This window comes from Hyperolius riggenbachi, chromosome 3 (genome assembly GCF_040937935.1).
Source record: "Hyperolius riggenbachi isolate aHypRig1 chromosome 3, aHypRig1.pri, whole genome shotgun sequence".
Classification (NCBI taxonomy): domain Eukaryota; kingdom Metazoa; phylum Chordata; class Amphibia; order Anura; family Hyperoliidae; genus Hyperolius; species Hyperolius riggenbachi.
In genome coordinates, this window is record NC_090648.1 from 21,683,069 (window position 1) to 21,699,352 (window position 16,284).

The 16,284-nt window shown below is 45.3% G+C and overlaps 1 protein-coding gene across 1 annotated transcript; it reads left to right on the top strand.

Annotated features, from left to right (window-relative positions):
• Nucleotides 1-5,986: 5,986 nt before the first annotated feature.
• LOC137561920 (olfactory receptor 1M1-like) lies at nucleotides 5,987-15,202 on the top strand. The gene is made up of 2 exons (XM_068273266.1): nucleotides 5,987-6,133; nucleotides 14,276-15,202. The coding sequence occupies exons 1-2, from the start codon at nucleotides 5,987-5,989 to the stop codon at nucleotides 15,200-15,202; spliced, it is 1,074 nt and encodes a 357-aa protein (XP_068129367.1).
• The last annotated feature ends 1,082 nt before the right edge of the window (nucleotides 15,203-16,284 follow it).

The following is a 16,284-nucleotide window of genomic DNA, read 5'->3' on the forward strand; positions in this document are numbered from 1 at the left end:
AGTAAAGCTGTGCGGGGGGGGGGGGGGGGGGGGTCAATCTTACCTGCCTGACATCTTCTTAGCTCTGTCCCTGGCGCCTCCCACGATGCGGTCCATGCGCACCAGGTGACTCCAAACACTTTCTCCTTCAATCCGGAAGGAGGAAATGTTTGGAGTCACGTGACCGGCGCGTGGAACGCATCGTGGGAGGCGCCAGGGACAGAGCTAAGAAGACGTCAGACAGGTAAGATTGATCCCCCCCCCGCCCACCCTGCACAGGTAACTGGGAGATATCCAAATGGAAATATCCGGGTATCTCCTGAATTCGGATTTGAGCAACTCTGGAGTCAGGTATCATACTGGGGGCGACCTGCGTCGAGTCCTCATCAAGCTCTGCCATTCACAGGTGTGCTTTGGCTGGATTTTAGGAAGATGGTGAGCTGTTTGGGAAAGGAGAGTTGTTCTGGGATGACCACTTCTACAGCTATAGGAACAGAATCTTCCTTCTTAGGAGTGTGGTGCCGTTTTTGGAGGAGCCAGTGTTGCCAAGCTCTCAAATTATTTTTTTACTGACAAAGATATAAAAACTTACTGAAAAAAGGAATTTTTCTTCTGACACAAAACCTGTGGCGTCATGCCAAAAATGGGTGTGGCTATGCAACAGAACATGAGCATGGTCATGGGTGGAGCCAAATGTACATGAACTTAGCAGTGGTGTAAGTGGGCCTGCCCAGCAAAAAGTTGGCTGTAGCCCCCTCTTTTACAAAAAATATTGCCCATAAGAAGCACTCACCAGGAGAATTGTGTTCTTGCGTGGTTCCTAAAAGAATAGTGCAGTGGCTGCAACTAGAGCTCTAGTTGCAGAGCTGTCAAAGGGGGTGACAAGAAAGGGGCCTGAGTGACAATGAGTGACCTGACAGACTACAGGGCACTGGAAGAAGCTGGAAGAAGTTAGTAAAAAAAAAAATCAATTTTTTTAATTCCAGTTAAGTGGGACTTTAATTTAGATTACATTAGTGCACACTATCTGCAATACCTAAAGTACCACTGGATTGGCCTAAAAAAGTGGATTTTACTTACCTGGGGCTTCCTCTAGTCTGTGTGTTCCCTTGGTGTCCACCTGGTCTGATTCATTCTCCAGCAGTTAGCTCTAGTAAAGGAGAACTGCACATGTGCAGCCCCGGCCATGCACCTCCTTGGTGGCATTCTCATGGCCAGAAGTGTTCTGTGCCTTTGTAGTTACAAGCTTAAACTAACTTTGCAGGTGCAGTACGTTCCTCGCCACAGCAGTGTGACCAAGGAGATGCATGTCCAGGTCCACGCATGTACTATTTATACCTGATGAAGGATGTTTTATCCATAACATGTAGTGTTCGTGTTCGATAAATACACAGCAAGTGATTTTGCAGCCAGCAGTGTGCTGTCTCTTAATTTCGTTTGGTCACCACGCATGTACTGTAGTACCCAATTGCTAGTGCTGACAGCAGTAGAACAGAAGGGCTTGGGAGAACACAGAGGTAGGCTTACAGGGGGCTGGAGGAAGCCCCAGGTAAGTATATATTCTTGCGTGGGTGTCATATCAGCAGGCATCAGTTAAAGGAAACTTAGAGCTATATACTGATACTCACCAGAAGATGGATGGGGGAACCCACAGTGACACAATGCGATGAACGATCCTTGATCCATCTTCCTACCGCAGGAACACACAATGGTTCATGACAACATATTGCTGGTCATGAGAAAAAACACACCAATAGTCAGGGCCGGATTTGTAATCTTTACCACCCTAGGCTACTGTCACCAGCCACCCCCCTTCAGTAAAGGTAGCGATATGACCCTCCCCCCTTCCCTCTAGTATAGGTAGCCTGATGACCCCCCAGTATAGGTATCCAGATGAATCCTCCCCCTGTCCCTCCAGTATAGGTAGCCAGATGACCCTTCCCCCTCCCCCTCCCCTCTAGTATATGTAGCCAGGTGATTCCTCCCCCTTTCCCTCCAGTATAGGTAACCACATGACTCCCTCAATCCCTCCTTTTCTTACCCAACCACCTTTCAGTATAGGTAGCCAGCTCACCTTCACACCAGCAGCAGCCATCTGTGTCACTCATTTCTTCACTTGTCTCCAGTGCAGAAGCTTCCTCTTCCTTTCCATCTCCAATGGTGCCATAGCCGCCGGCCACAATGCAAACCTGCACAGAGAGCAAGGTGGCTGCTGCACAGGCGATCAGCAGCACGGTCAAGTGCTCACTCCCTGCATTGCAGCATTTGCAAGCTTGCAAATTCTGCACCAGTTTAGCCTGCTGCTTTGGTGCCCTTCCTCCTGTGGTGCCCTAGGCCATGGCCTAGGTGGTCTTGGCCTAAATCCAGCCCTTTCAATAGTCACATTGTGGGTACATGCCTTTAGGGTTAATAGAAATGAATGAGAGGGAAACAAGAGGCAGGGAGGAGGGGGGGGGGGGGCTGACTAATCAAGCTAACACCAGGTCATGGCTGGTCAGATAGAGTATCTGTGCCAATAAATAGGCTCTCTTCCCCCATGATTTCTGTCTGTGTTAAGCAGTATCTACCTGTCGATCAGAGTACAGTGAATTTGGCAAATCAAATCCAGGAGAAAAGACACTTACAGGGAGAGACAGTTCCTGCCTGTGCCCAGGGAGAGAGACTTGGGCGTGTCACCATGCTTTTAGCATGTGCTTACGAGTCAGCCAGACAACTGGATGCTGGGATGCTGCCCTGACTGTCACCTGTGATTCTGGCTGCACTGCTAACTGCTCGTGAGTCCTGACTTGTCTGATGGTCCATTGCTGTGGTGGAAAGAGTGGAGGTCTAGGCGGAGACGGAGACTAACCGCCAGAAACTATAGGAGAGGCTGGGAAGGACAAAGGCTGGGAATCTGGGATGCAGTTGGCTGACTGTACCGAAGGATGAGACTGAAAGCTCTGTCTTAGCTGTGTGGCAAGGACACCCCGCCTGGCAGCTCCCCCCCCCCCCCCCCACTGGTACAGATTTAAAGGGCAGGGAAATTTTACTCTGTATGTACGGACAATCCAAAAACACACGGATGGTTGGCAACAGAGGGAGGAGCTGATGAGTGTGTAGTCATCTCTATGAATAAGTCCATCAGTTTCTGCAGTTTATGTGCCCTTATTTATCTTTTTATTAAGGTGGAATTCTGGTGGTTTTTGCCCTCGGTTGACATCAATACCACCAAAAATGTTGACACTAGCTAAAAGCAACTTACAGTAGGCCTATGCAGAATCTGGAGGTATGGTGGCCAATAAATAATAACAATAAAAGCAACATAAATTGACTTTCAAATTAATGACATTTCAAAATAATAGATGTGTAGAGCCAAAAACACGGACAGATTACACAACTTGCATTCTAAACAGATGCAACAAATGGAGGACCCTAGCTTCCAAAACAGTTTGCGTGCATAGTGTTAGGTCTCTGAGGGCATGTCATTGCCATGGAAGAGTCTAGTACTTAACAATCTGCACGCAAACTGTTTTAGAAGCTACCATCCTCCATTTGCTGCATCTGTTTTGAATACAAGTTGTGTCATCTGCCCATATATTGGACTTTGCACATCTATGCAGCTGGTCAGCTTGGGGGTGCAGCCTGTATTTGGAAGTGCTGCCAATCTCTCCTGCTGTACAAAACTGTCCTACACAGGTTACTATCAGTTGGACATATATCTCAGGCAGGGGTGCTCGGATACCCCTTTTCAAAATCCGAATTGATCCGGATACCCAGATATCCGGATCCGGATTGTATACCCGGATCCGAACGTTCTGATATGCGCGTACATGCGGATATCCGAACACATTATCCAGGCTATCCGGTCGTATTCGGATATCCGGATAGAAAAAAACGGAAGTGGCCTATAAATAGCTTCCAAAACGTTTTTTGAGGTAAATGATGCATGTAGCATCATGTTTTTTTTTTAAAGGGAAACACTAATTTATTATGTGGGAAGTAAAAAAAACTAAAAAAAAAATGGCTGTAAATTAACATTAAGAGTAGGTTCCAGACAGCGGTCGTGCAGCCAACATTGTGTCTAAAGTCCAACCGCACATCTGGGACATCACAGTTTTCAGCACAGACACCTCCCAAAAAAAGGCAGGAACTGATGCAGCTTACCCTTCAGCCATGGGTCCAGCATCAGGGTAATCCACATGTCCTCCCGAGCACGCATCTGCTTGACCCTTGGGTCACTGCACAGGCACTGCAGCATGTGCGCTGCCATGGGGAAGAGGGCTGCCATTTCTGCTGACACATACTCGTCTTCGCCACTGGAACCTGCTGAACTTTACCTGACCCTGTTGTGGGGTGGCACCACCCACTGGATTGCTGCTGTGCCTGATGCTGCTGTCCCCTCCTCACCCCCTTCCACCAAACTTACCCAGTGCACCATGAAGGACAGATAGTGGCCTGTCCCGAACCTGCTGCTCCAGGAAATATAAGACAAAAAACAGCAGCACTGTGTGATCAGCCTCAAAGCAATTCAGTTCCACCTCCAGAGATCCCAATGGTCTGTTATTTCACTCCTGCTGCTCCAGGAGTTCATGGTTACATGGACCCACTCACCCACCGCATGATCCAGCCCACGCTCCATGTTAGCCATCGCAAATCGGTGCAGTGCTGAGATGGCCATGCGTGAAGTAGTGCTGGTTGGGTATTGGCCAATCTGGCGCTGCGCTCTGCATGAGCGCACGCATGCCGCTCCCCTCCTGCACAAAGGAGTATGGGAGAAGCTGGGAAGATATGTCCCGTGCAAGCAGGCTGTTCAGCTGGCAGATGCGATGGCTGCTGGGAGGCTGAGCCCTGACCACAAAGGACTCACTCAGCAGGGTCTGTTGGTGTTTTTGGGTTGCACGCAAAGAGGAGGAGGGAGCAGAGGAGACCGCTGAGGACTGGCTGCCTGAACAGGCCTCAGTGTCAGCAGGAGTGGCCAAGGGGGTTCTGGTGGTGCTTTTGGCCAGAGCACTGCCAGCGCCAGCTTCCTTCAGCCTCTTGAACTCCTGATGCTCGTGATGATGTTTTTGGCCAGGTGGTTGATGAAGCTGGAAGTGCTGTAGTTGGAGGGGTTGCAACCTCTGCTCAGCTTCAACTGGCACATGTTACAAGTCACAAACTTGCTTTCCACTGAGGGCAGATCAAAAAAATGCCATATTGGGGATACAAATTTTCCTTTACACCCTGATTGGGCTGCTGCTGTTTTTTTTCTTCTCCCTGCGGTGGTTGGGGCCTGGGGTTGAGTGGTGTGGCTGGTGTTAGTGGCAGAAGATGAAGCAGCAGGCTGTGGGTCCCGCATTCCACGCCCACTGCTGCTCCTGCCAATGTCGGTGATGCTGATCCTACGTGCCAGACCCACGCACGCCTCCTCCTCTTCAGACTCAGAGCCCACACCCCCTCCTGTGGTTGGTAGTCACGGTCCTTCATCTCGTCATCATCATGATAATTATCACCAGCATCATACACATCATACTCCCCCTCCTCAAACAATTGCTGGTATTTTGATGACCCCAACTCCTCTTCTGCAGAGACCACAGGCAAGGAATACCCCCCCCCCCCCAACAATTACCGTCACCATCTTTGACTCCTCTGCAAACCCCAGTGTGACCAGAATGTCCTTCTGAAAGTCAGTGGTGGTAACATCCCTCATTGCGGTCGTGGTGTCTGGACTACAGAGCACGCTGACTGAGGGTAGGATGCCCGCTGGGGTCCGCTGGGGTCGACATGATGACCGACGAGTCCCCATGCACTGCTGGGTGGCTGCTGCTGCTCCTGCGAACAGGAGTGGTGGTGGGGGTGGAGGTGTGTGTTGTAGAGCTGGTGGTGGCCTGCTCATCCACCATCAGCTGCATGCTCAGTGTCTTTCTCCTCCAATTTGCGGCACCAACCCTGCTGAAAAATGGCCGCTACACGCTGCTGTGCATCTGCAGCGTGACTCCCCCTAAGAGCTGGACGGCCAGTGCATCCACGTCCAGTGGCTAGCGGCGGAATGGACACTGGTGCGGCAGAACTGCTGGCGGTGACAGTGCCAGCAATGTTCCCTCTCCTCTTGGCCTTGATGCCCTTCCCCCGGGTGCCAGTGCCAGCAGACATAGTGCAAGTTTGTGTGATGATGATGTCACCAGATGGATGTGGGGTACTTGCACTTTGTTGAAGTCAGTGAAATCGGTGTTGGACTTGAATTAATCTGCACGGAGTGACAGACAGCAGAGTAGAACACAGTGTGCACACTGATGGGCGGTCTGTCACACACACTGACACTCAGGGTCAGCAGCACAGCAGAAATGCAGTAATCTGTACCAGTAAGCTAACACAGACACTGTACTACTCTAACAACTAGCACTGCAGTACTAAATAACTACACAATATGATACAGTAATCCCTATGTCCTAAACTATACTGTAGCTAAGGCAATAGCACAGGCCTGGCCTGTGTGCACAAACAGCACACACACAGACACAGACACCTAACTAGCAGAGCTGCTGCAGGCTGACAGCAGAGACTGTCACAGCTCACAGACACACACACTAACTACAATCACAATATAACACACCACTAGCTAAACAGCAATAAAACAGTGGTATAGTACAGGTGTTAAGGTGTAAAAGTGCAGAGTTTAACACAGTATAATGCACTTGCTTTAGCCAAACACACTGGAGTTGTCTCTCAGTGGCAGTCACAAAGCAAGGACGAGATTCTCATCATGGCCGCCTCTTTATATACGGGAGGGGGGCTGGCCAGAGTTCCCCTCTGTGATTGGTTGCTAGGGCTTCTGCTGGGAGCCCTCTGATTGGCTCAATGACATCATCTCCTTAGTTACAGTATTCGGATCTGGATATCAGACGGATATCCGGGGATATTCGGGTATGCAGCCAAATATCCACATAGAGCTATCCGGATTTGGGCCCAGGTATCCGGGATCCGGATCCGGACGGATAACGTAAAGACGTTTGGACATCCGGGTTACCCGGATATCCGGAATCCGGAGGAGCATCCCTCACATTTGGCTAGAAAATCTTTTTACATTATCCTCACAATACACCAGATAGGCAATAGAGGTTTACATAGGTACACCAGACAGTATAGTTAGTACTGTGATGAAGAAGAATGATAAGCCAGCAAATTTCACACAGGGCCTGAGAAAACAAAGAAAAATGTAAAGAAAATAAACACAGATGACTGACAGGGTTGTGTACGTAGTCACAGTGCAAGTAGTTATGATATCAAATGTCATTGAAGGTAGACTGTAGAGCCTACCCCGCGTGTCTATAACGAAAGCTGAACTAGTGGAATAATTACTAGAATAATTACAGCTAAACATTTTTACAGTGTACAGTTTGGTCACACAGCAAAATGGCACCTATTCTGGTTTGTGAGATTTTTGTGAATCATTTTTTATTTTTATTTTGGTTACTGAGAGTCCTGAAGCCAGTACAAAATATACCTGGTGTCCCAGACTGCTCTGGGTGGGAGAGTACCGCATACCTAAACAGCCTAGGTTAAAATTCAAGTTTAAACTTCAATGGAAGGGCAGGGCCACATACAAAATAAAGCTTTAGGAAGTGTTGTTGACGCTGAAACCAGGATACATAATTTACTGCATTCTGCTATGTGTCACTACAGGGCCTCTTTAAATGAATGAATTTTCTTCACTGACTTAATTGAACCTTTATTTTTTTTTTCACTTAACACTTTCTTTATTTTTATTTTTAGAATATGGGTAAAAAAATATTTTAAGAATAGCAATAAAAAAGAAATGAGATTAAACGCAGTGGGATTTTAACATGCTTCCTATGGGATGAACCATAATGAGCTTGAGTGCATATATACTATCCACCTAAAAGGTGTATTTTCATTAAACAAAACATGTATTATTCGCTGATCTGGATGAGGTGGTCTGAATTTACAGAGTTACATTTTTATCAACCATTGAGGCAACCCTTCGTTTTCTCTCCCACACGTTTGTCTTGTGTCTCTCCTTTTTCTATGTGTTCCCATTTACCTACTGTTTTTTTTTTGTATAATCTCATCTATTAGAAAGAAAAGTAGTAGTAGTAGTATCTTTTTGTCTTTGTTTACTTCTGTCACAGTAAAAATATCAATTAAAGAAACATAATAAAAGTCATATATGGATCCGTACCACAGATCAATTATAGATACTGTAAGCATATTTGTTTGTTCTTTCTTTTTTGTCTATTTTTTCATTTTACAGAATAAATTACTTAGATGTTTTTCTAATGATGCAAGCAACATACATTACTATACTTAAATCTAATTCTCTTTAAGGTTGATTTACAGAACTTATCTCTCATAATTTTCACTTTATTTATAAATCAATACTTTAGCATCTTCTAGGCCAGTGGTTCCCAACCTTTTCCGGCCCGGGGAACACTGCCTGACCAATTTTTTCTCCGGGGAACGGCGCGCGGGGGGGGGAGCGACTGGCGGGGTTGCGGCTGCATAGCTAGCATAGTTGCCCCAGTGTAGGGAGTTTAGTTGCCTCAGTATAGCTAGTATAGTGCCCCAGTATAGTGCCCCAGTATAGCCAGTATAGTGCCCCAGTATAGCCAGAATAGTGCCCCAGTATAGCCAGAATAGTGCCCCAGTATAGCTAGTATAGTGCCCCAGTATAGCCAGCATAGTGCCCCAGTATAGTGCCCCAGTATAGCCCCCCAGTATAGCTAGTATAGTGCCCCAGTATAGCCCCCCAGTATAGTGCCCCAGTATAGCCAGAATAGTGCCCCAGTATAGCTAGTATAGTGCCCCAGTATAGCCAGCATAGTGCCCCAGTATAGTGCCCCAGTATAGCCCCCCAGTATAGCTAGTATAGTGCCCCAGTATAGCCCCCCAGTATAGTGCCCCAGTATAGCCAGTATAGTGCCCCAGTATAGCCAGAATAGTGCCCCAGTATAGCCAGAATAGTGCCCCAGTATAGCCAGCATAGTGCCCCAGTATAGCCCCCCAGTATAGCTAGTATAGTGCCCCAGTATAGCCCCCCAGTATAGTGCCCCAGTATAGCTAGTATAGTGCCCCAGTATAGCGAGAATAGTGCCCCAGTATAGCCAGCATAGTGCCCCAGTATAGCCCCCCAGTATAGTGCCCCAGTATAGTGCCCCAGTATAGCCAGAATAGTACCCCAGTATAGTGCCCCAGTATAGCTAGTATAGTGCCCCAGTATAGCCAGAATAGTACCCCAGTATAGTGCCCCAGTATAGCTAGTATAGTGCCCCAGTATAGCCAGAATAGTACCCCAGTATAGTGCCCCAGTATAGACAGAATAGTGCCCCAGTATAGCCAGAATAGTGCCCCAGTATAGCTAGTATAGTGCCCCAGAATAGTGCCCCAGGATAGCCAGTATAGTGCCCCGGTATAGTGCCCTCCCGCCCGTCCCCGCGGCCAACGCTGTTATTACCTTAACAGCTGCCACTCTCCCCTCTCCAGCGCGTGTATATTCTAGCAGCGTATCTCCGGCTGCTCTGTCTGTGTGATGCGGAAGGAAGCAGCCGGGCAGCGGCTTCCTGTAACGGCGATATGTATCGCCGTTACTATGGGAACCGAGCCCTCCCTCCTTCCGCATCACACAGACAGAGCAGCCGGAGATACGCTGCTAGAATATACAGGCGCCGGAGAGGGGAGAGCGGCCGCTGCTATGCTAATAACAGCGGCGGCACGGGCGGGAGGGGGAGAAGAGGACGGCACACCAGGCAACGTTCCGCGGCACACTAGTGTGCCGCGGAACACTGGTTGAAAAACACTGTTCTAGGCCATAGAAAAAAATAAAATTAAATCAAATCAAAGTGTGTTTGTTTTTAGATTAACTTAACTCCAATAGTACTTTTCCCGTTGTATTATTATTATTATTATTATTAGTAGTAGTAGTATTATTAGTATTATTATTATTATTGTTATAACTTTTTCTCCAAAGGGATGAAGGATGAAGCACAAAACTGGTACATATGTTAAGGAGAATATTAGGTACAAGTCAGAAAAATAAAAAAATAATTTTGCCCGAAATACATTGTAGTTTTTGAGAAAATCGATTTTAAGAATGCAAAGAAAAATGTTTTTTAACCACTTGAGGACCACAGTCTTTTCGCCCCCTAAGGACCAGAGCCTTTTTCTCCATTCAGACCACTGCAGCTTTCACGGTTTATGGCTCGGTCATACAACCTACCACCTAAATGAATTTTACCTCCTTTTCTTGTCACTAATACAGCTTTCTTTTGGTGCTATTTGATTGCTGCTGCGAGTTTTAGTTTATATTCATCAAAAAATACATGAATTTTGTCCAAAAAAATGATTTTTTTTTACTTTCTGTGCTGACAATTTTCAAATAAAGTAAAATTTCTGTATATATTTTTGTCCAAATTTATTGTGCTACATGTCTTTGATTAAAAAAAAACCATTCAGTGTATATTTATTGGTTTGGGTAACAGTTATAGCGTTTACAATCTATGGTGCCAAAAGTGAATTTTCCCATTTTGAAGCATCTCCGACTTTTCTGACCACCTGTCATGTTTCATGAGGTGCTAAAATTCCAGGATAGTATAAATACCCCCCAAATGACCCCATTTTGGAAAGAAGACATCCCAAAGTATTCACTGAGAGGCATGGTGAGTTCATAGAAGATTGTATTTTTTGTCACAAGTTAGCGGAAAATGACACTTTGTGAAAAAAAAAAAAAAGTTTCCATTTCTTCTAACTTGCGACAAAAAAAAAATGTAATCTGCCACGGACTCACTATACTCCTCTCTGAATACCTTGAAGTGTCTACTTTCCAAAATGGGGTCATTTGTGGGGTGTGTTTACTGTCCTGGCATTTTGGGGGGTGCCTAATTGTAAGCACCCCTGTAAAGCCTAAAGGTGCTCATTGGACTTTGGGCCCCATAGCGCAGTTAGGCTGCAAAAAAGTGCCACACATGTGGTACCGCTGTACTCAGGAGAAGTAGTATAATGTGTTTTGTGGTGTATTTTTCCACATACCCATGCTGGGTGGGAGAAATATCTCTGTAAATGACAATGTTTTGATTTTTTTTGCACACAATTGTCCATTTACAGAGAGATTTCTCCCACCCAGCATGGGTATGTGTAAAAATACACCACAAAACACATTATACTACTTCTCCTGAGTACGGCGATACCACATGTGTGACACTTGTTTGCAACCTAGGTACGCTAAGGGGCTATTCACAGGTCATTTTGAGGCATTTGGATTCCAGACTACTCCTCACGGTTTAGGGCCCCTAAAATGCCAGGGCAGTATAGGAACCCCACAAGTGACCCCATTTTAGAAAGAAGACAGGTATTCTGTTAGGAGTATGGTGAGTTCATAGAAGAATTTTTTTGTCACAAGTTAGCGGAAATTGACACTTTGTGAAAAAAAGAAATTTCCGCTAACTTGTGACAAATAATAAAATCTTCTATGAACTCGTCAAACACCTAACAAAATACCTTGGGGTGTCTTCTTTCTAAAATGGGGTCACTTGTGGGGTTCCTATACTGCCCTGGCATTTTAGGGGCCCTAAACCGTGAGGAGTAGTCTTGGACCCAAATGTCTCAAAATGACCTATGAAATCCTAAAGGTACTCATTGGACTTTGGGCCCCTTAGCGCAGTTAGGCTGCAAAAAAGTGGTACTGCTGTACTCAGAAGAAGTAGTATAATGTGTTTTGTAGTGTATTTTTACACATACCCATGCTGGGTGGGAGAAATATCTCTGTAAATGACAAATTCTTTATTTTTTTTTACACACAATTGTCCATTTACAGAGATATTTCTCCCACTCAGCATGGGTATGTGTAAAAATACACCCCAAAAACCATTATACTACTTCTCCTGAGTACGGTGATACCACATGTGTGACACTTTTTTGCAGCCTAGGTGCGCTAAGGGGCCCAACGTCCTATTCACAGGTCATTGAGGCATTTGTTTTCTAGACTACTCTTCACGGTTTAGGGCCCCTGAAATGCCAGGGCAGTACAGGAACCCCACAAGTGACCCCATTTTAGAAAGAAGACACCCCAAGGTATTCCGTTAGTTGTTTGGTGAGTTCATAGAAGATTTTATTTTTTGTCACCTCCTGTCACCCCCCTAGTACTCCTATCCATCAGATCAGGCCCAATACAACCTGTCATCTAAGAGGCCACCCTGCTTATGACCGGTTCCACAAAATTCGCCCCCTCATAGACCACCTGTCATCAAAATTTGCAGATGCTGGTGCTTTGAGTCTGCTAGGAGAAAAGCGTGATATAAATGTTATTTGTCTTGTCTAGTTTTACTTTCAGCTACTTTCAGCTACTTTCAGCTACTTTCAGCTAGTAGTGTTGGTGGTATAATGGATATGTTAGTTACCTACCATACACTGAGACCTGGGTTCAAATCCCAGTCACGGTATGTAAGCTGGTTTTTGTGTAGCAGCTGTCCCTTAAAGAGACTCTGTAACAACAAAAACCTCCCCTGGGGGGTACTCACCTCGGGTGGGGGAAGCCTCCGGATCCTAATGAGGCTTCCCACGCTGTCCTCTGTCCCACGGGGGTCTCGCCGCAGCCCTCCGAACAGCCGGCGACTGTCCTGACTGTCAGTTCAATATTTACCTTTGCTGGCTCCAGCGGGGGCGCTGTGGCGACTTTCGGCACGGAAATAGATGGAAATACCCGATCTCCGTCGGGTCCGCTCTACTGCGCAGGTGCCGGAAACTTGCGCCTGCACAGTAGAGCAGACCCGACGGCGATCAGGTATTTACACCTACTTCGGCGCCGAGAGGCATCAGAGCGCCTGCGCAGCAGCCAGGAAGGTAAATATTGCGTCACCGCTGCACGGAGGGCTACAGCGAGACCCCCGAGGGACGCAGGGCGGCGTGGGAAGCCTCATTAGGATCCTGAGGCTTCCCCCACCCGAGGTGAGTACCCCCCAGGGGCCGTTTTGTCGTTACAGTTCCTCTTTAACTAATTGGTATAGGCAGATGAGTGAGACAAATGGCTGAAGGACCTTTCCTTATATAAGGGGGGGGGCTCCAAAAGTGAGTGCAGTCTGATTGGCAACAATGTGCCTGCTGACTGTGATGTAGAGGGTCAAAGTTTTGCTCAATCAAACTTCTGGGAAAGTTCGCCTTTGGCATGCGAACGCGAACCACCGAAGTTCGCCTGGAACCGTTCGCCGGCGAACCGTTCGGGACATCTCTACTTATCAGTACTATCATCAGATAAAAGTTGTTTCTAATTAGTTCTTTTTTTGTATATTGGATACTGTAATAAATTCAACAGCGTGCATGAAATAAAGGAACAAGAAAAAAAGAGCGCTGGTGGATAGCGAAGGGATTGGGTGTATAACAAAATCGTTATAAACAATAAAGACCATTTTCCACTGAGCACAAAGTAAAGCCAAAAACTTGTAAACAATAAGTATTGTAAAACAGATGGAAAATGAAAACAAAAAGCTATTTACTTTATAAACCTTTACATTATTGAACCTAACCCTACTCTCACAGAGAATCCTCCCCAGGCGGTACCTAATCCTAAGACCCCCCCCCCCCCCCCGGTGTTGCCTCACCCTAAGCCCGCCCTGGTGGTGCCAAACCATAAGACCCCCCTGGTGGTGCCTAACCATAAAACCCCCTTTTCTGATGGCCTTTCAAAACTACAGACAATAACAAATTTGATAACTAAAAATGTGTACCTACAAATGAACTAATATGACAAAAATTATAACATTGGAGGTTTCAAAACCATTATATATTTCAAAAACTGTAATATTCTAATGTTGAAAATGATATTCATTGGGCACCCATTTTCCTGCTTTGGGCACCATATTAACACATTAGTGCCCATGGTGGCTCCCAAATCATCCACTAGCCACCGGCACCCTTTTTGCCTGCTACAATTCAACCTGTTAAATTAACTGTAAACATTTAGTGGCCATTATAACAAATTGGGCCATATGCAATTAACTGTTTCGCCTACGTTTTCTCATGGGATGTCTTTTCATCTTCTCTTTAAAATAACCTTTCAGCACTTTGGATTTTAAAAGATATCACAGTAAGATGATAAAAAAAATATTATTTTGAGTATTTCATTGCTTGCTGAGGATTTAAAAGGCATTTGATTGAATAGGTGTGGACATATGACCTAGGTAAAAAGGTAAATTGCACATGGGCTATTATCTCTTTGTTTGTTCTGAGAACACTGACTAAAGTTTCTCCACTTTATTGTCATAACTTACCTTTTTTTGTATGACATCATAATTTATTGTTACCTTATGTTTCTTCATTCCATTACACATAGGCAGTTTTTAAAAGCAACGTCACCACCATCTTCCTTTTAGGATTCCACAACATGAACAGATTTAAAATCTTGCTGTTTCTACTGCTACTTATAATGTATTGTGTGACAGTGTGTGGAAACCTCTTGATCATCTTACTAGTTTCCTTTAGCAAGCCCCTCCACTCCCCCATGTACTTTTTTCTCACTCAGCTCTCCATAACGGACATCATGGTGACCACAGACATTTCCCCTTACATGCTAAATATCGTACTATATGAGAGGGCCTCCATATCCTTTCATAGCTGCATTGTCCAGCTTTACTTCTTTGCTATGTCCGAAACAGCGGAATGTCTTCTTCTGACAGTGATGTCCTATGACCGGTACTTGGCCATCTGTTGTCCACTGCGTTATTCCTCCATCATGAACCAAAGGCTCTACGTTGGATTTGTTTTTGCATCCTGGCTCTTGAGCTGTTCTGTAACATTCTATATAACATTTGAAACATGCAAGCTCAATTTCTGCGGACCAAACACTATTGACCACTTCTTTTGTGATTTCAGTCCACTCCTTGGACTTTCTTGCTCAGATGCCTCCAGACTTTTAATGGAATCTACTCTCTTGTGCAATGCAGTCATAGTCTTACCATTCTTTTTGATAGTAGTTTCTTATACATATATAATATCAGCCATTGTAAAAATCTCATCCTTTTCAGGGAGGCAGAAGTCCTTTTCAACTTGCAGCTCCCACCTGACCGTTGTGTTTCTATTTTATGGGACTCTGATCGCAATGTATGCGATTCCAAATGGAGCAAAGTCGCAAACAGTTAGCAAAACGATGGCTATATTATACGCCGTGCTAACACCCTTTTTAAATCCTTTCATATACAGTCTAAGAAATAATGACATTAAAAAGGCACTAAGAAGTCTTGTAGATAAAAAGAGAGAATAACATATTGGCCCCTGAGGGGGGAGACTGAGAAGTGCATATATACATCTACAGATTTTTTTTTTTATAAAGAAATGCTAAACTGCCAAACTTTACCTTGATTGGAGAAACATGCTCTGACAACTATAATATACTTGTTTTTATCTTAGATAAATAATAACATGCTTCTTCTAAAAATATCAGTGTTTTGCAACGAGTTTAACGGGTCTCAAGCCCGCTTCCTCAGGCAAAAATACAGTTTGCAAACTGTTTTTAGAGTAAGAATAAATACAGCTTTTCGTGATCTTATACAATAGTTGTGTTTTTGTCGGGGAGGTAAGTCCTCCCTTGCCACTCATTTTATACCTTTTTAACTTGATACTTTTACCCTGTTGGTGCCTCTGTATTGTATTGTCTAAGTCCTTGCAAAAATATGTCAGTAACCAGACATCAATCAGAAATCATCCACCTCTGCTGCCATTGTGCTACTTTCCTCCTTTTTGCCTTTCAAATCTGACTACAGAACTGCTCAGTGTGTTGCTAACACTACCCTAGAGTTTTTGTGACCTGCTAGCATTTGAGTAACTGATTGGCCGTCCGTGGATGCTGTCAATGCATCCATCAGCTTATGGGGACTGCTGGGAGAAAAGGGGAGGGGTCAGCTGAGAAGACATGGCATGGCCACTCAGGGCATCACAGCCCCAGTTTAATCACATCGGCAGTGATTTTAGTATTTATTTTAGTATTTATTGTCCAGCGCTGCATACTATGTTGGCACTATATAAATGCAATAAATGATAATAAGTCCTAGATGTAGGATTCAGAGGAAGTGACCAAGGCTAGAGGAGAAGAGGGTCTCCTGGGAGGAGCAAAGGTTTCGGGTGGGATAGCATCTGCTGCAGACTAATTGGGAAACATATGGAGGTGACAACTTATGTAGAGCTTTGCATGATAGGGTGAGAAATTTACACTTGATCCTTTTGGTCAGTTCTTTCCAGCGCCAGTCCTCAAGGGGCTAGACCTATGTCCTCACAAGTTTTTGACTCAATTAAAAACAATTAATGGGACCATTTCAGTAAAGGTTTGGTACATCAAGTAGAACACTT

Coding starts and splice junctions, on each gene's coding strand:
- LOC137561920 (XM_068273266.1), top strand. CDS start 5,987: ATGGACACTGGTGCGGCAGAACTGCTGGCGGTGACAGTGCCAGCAATG. Junction 6,134..14,275: donor TGTCACCAGATGGATGTGGG/GTACTTGCACTT, acceptor CATTACACATAG/GCAGTTTTTAAAAGCAACGT.